The sequence below is a fragment of the Larimichthys crocea genome, chromosome XXII (assembly GCF_000972845.2).
Source record: "Larimichthys crocea isolate SSNF chromosome XXII, L_crocea_2.0, whole genome shotgun sequence".
NCBI classification, from domain to species: Eukaryota; Metazoa; Chordata; class Actinopteri; family Sciaenidae; genus Larimichthys; species Larimichthys crocea.
The window spans coordinates 18,239,075-18,241,047 of NC_040032.1; the positions used below are offsets into that span (position 1 = coordinate 18,239,075).

The 1,973-nt window shown below is 37.3% G+C and overlaps 1 protein-coding gene across 1 annotated transcript in view; it reads left to right on the plus strand.

Moving 5' to 3' along the window:
- Nucleotides 1–304: 304 nt before the first annotated feature.
- LOC104935089 (ras-related protein Rab-38) overlaps nucleotides 305–1,973 on the plus strand; it is a 13,092-nt gene continuing 11,423 nt past the window's right edge. Inside the window, exon 1 of the mRNA XM_027273754.1 lies at nucleotides 305–308. Within this exon, the coding sequence (XP_027129555.1) occupies nucleotides 305–308 (4 nt within the window). The remainder of the gene's footprint in view (nucleotides 309–1,973) is intronic.

Below are 1,973 nucleotides of genomic sequence, written 5' to 3' on the forward strand. Positions count from 1 at the left end.
ATGGTAAGCAGCATACTGGACATTTAAAAAACAACAACTAATAATCCTGTTTTAATGTTTAGAGGTTGATCATACAGTAGCTGTGTGTAAGATAACAGCTCTAAGTCAAGTAGAAAGTTTAAAAGTTGCAAAAAGAAATCCTCAAGTGAAGTGAAACCTTGCACAACCTAAGAATCCATGAACATGTAGGTCTGATTTTTTCATTTATTTTGAAGTTTTCAGTTTTAATTATGTTTTCATATTTAGAGTCTGAACCACTGAAAAACAATCCACCAGCTAAACCATGAAAGGGTGGGCAATAGCTATGGGTGCCGTTTGTAAAGCGTCTCGCTGAAATAACAGCAACATTTTGTCACATTTAGCATAAAACAATGTTTAAAAACTGGTTTGAATTTTTGAGAGTCACTTTTTTGCACATTTGAGACAATATTTGTGACTTAGAGGTATTTAAATAATAAATCCAAAGGTTAAATGTTACACCTAAATGTTAAATGAAATCTAAATGCTAAATCTAATTCTAAATGTTAAACATAAATCTAAATGTTAAATCTAAATCTATATATATATATATAGATATATATATATTTGGGGTGGCGAATTCACTTTCTGCTTCACAGGAAGAATGCTGGCTGTGTGCAAGGCTCAGACCTAGACATGCTCGTTTGTCTGTTGTTGGCTGCAGTGGCCGGCACAAGTCGGAGACGTCCCACACTGTCGACGACACCTAACATGTGTGTGCGCGCAATACGTTGTGTTGTGGCAGGTGTGTGTACCACAAGGAATTTGACTCTGTTATACATGTTGCTCTCAATGTATGTATACGTATGGACAGTTTGTGTACACACAACTGGCAAATAAAGGTGATTCTGATACTTAGTGAATGAGTACAATGTATAATTATTGTGTACTCTCAATCATTCCATCATATTTCTGTTGTTGTTTTTCTTCCCAGAGACTCTACTGGCAGCCCCACTTCAATAAAGTGCTGGGCGTCCCTAAGTTACAACATCAGCTGGTGAGCTGCTATTGAGATTGAACTACCCAACAACACTAAGACAGTGAAAGTAGAACCAACCGTCCAGTAAGTTTTACAACTTTTATTACAAATGGCAAGTCAAAGAATGTGCAAACATCTATATACAAGTGAAATAAATAACATAAAACAGGGCTCTTTATATATGTAAGTTGATAATTTTAAGTATAAAAAATTTTTGCCCTCCTATATTGTCTTAGATTATGTTGGACCTCATCTTTGCAAGATTTTCCAATCAGTTAACTAACCCCAAACATGCCTTAGATATAAAAAAGTTGGATGACCTACAATTTTCTGATGTAAATTCAGACAAAACTGAAGTTCTGTAATTGGACCCAACACCTCAGGACCTCTTTCTAGAGACTTAGTTACTTTAGATGGGATCACCCTGGCCTCCAGCTCCACTGTAAAGAACTTGGAGTTGTTTTTGATCAGGATTTGTCCTTAAACATCCACATAAAACAATTTCGAGGACGGCATTCTTCCACTTATGTAACATGCCAAAATCAGACGCATTGTCTCTCAAGTGGATGAGAAAAAGTAGTCCACGCATTGTTACTTCTAGGCTGGACTATTGTAACCTTGTTATCAGGCTGCTCCAATAAGTCTCTTAGGACTTGCAGTAATTCAGAATGCTGCTGCACGTTTTCTGACAGGAACCAAGATCAGAGATCACATCTCTCCCATTTTGGCTTCCTTGCATTGGCTACCTATTAAATCTAGAATAGAATTTAAAATTCTTCTCCTTACTTACAAAGCTCTTCATGGTCAGGCACCATCATATCTAAAATAGCCCATAGTACCTTACTACCCCTCTAGAACACTGCACTCTCAGGATGCTGGGTTTCTTGTGGTTCCTATAGTCTCCAAAAGTAGATTGGGAGCCAGAGCTTTCAGCTATCAGGCTCCTCTTCTGTGGAACAAACTACCATTCTGGGTT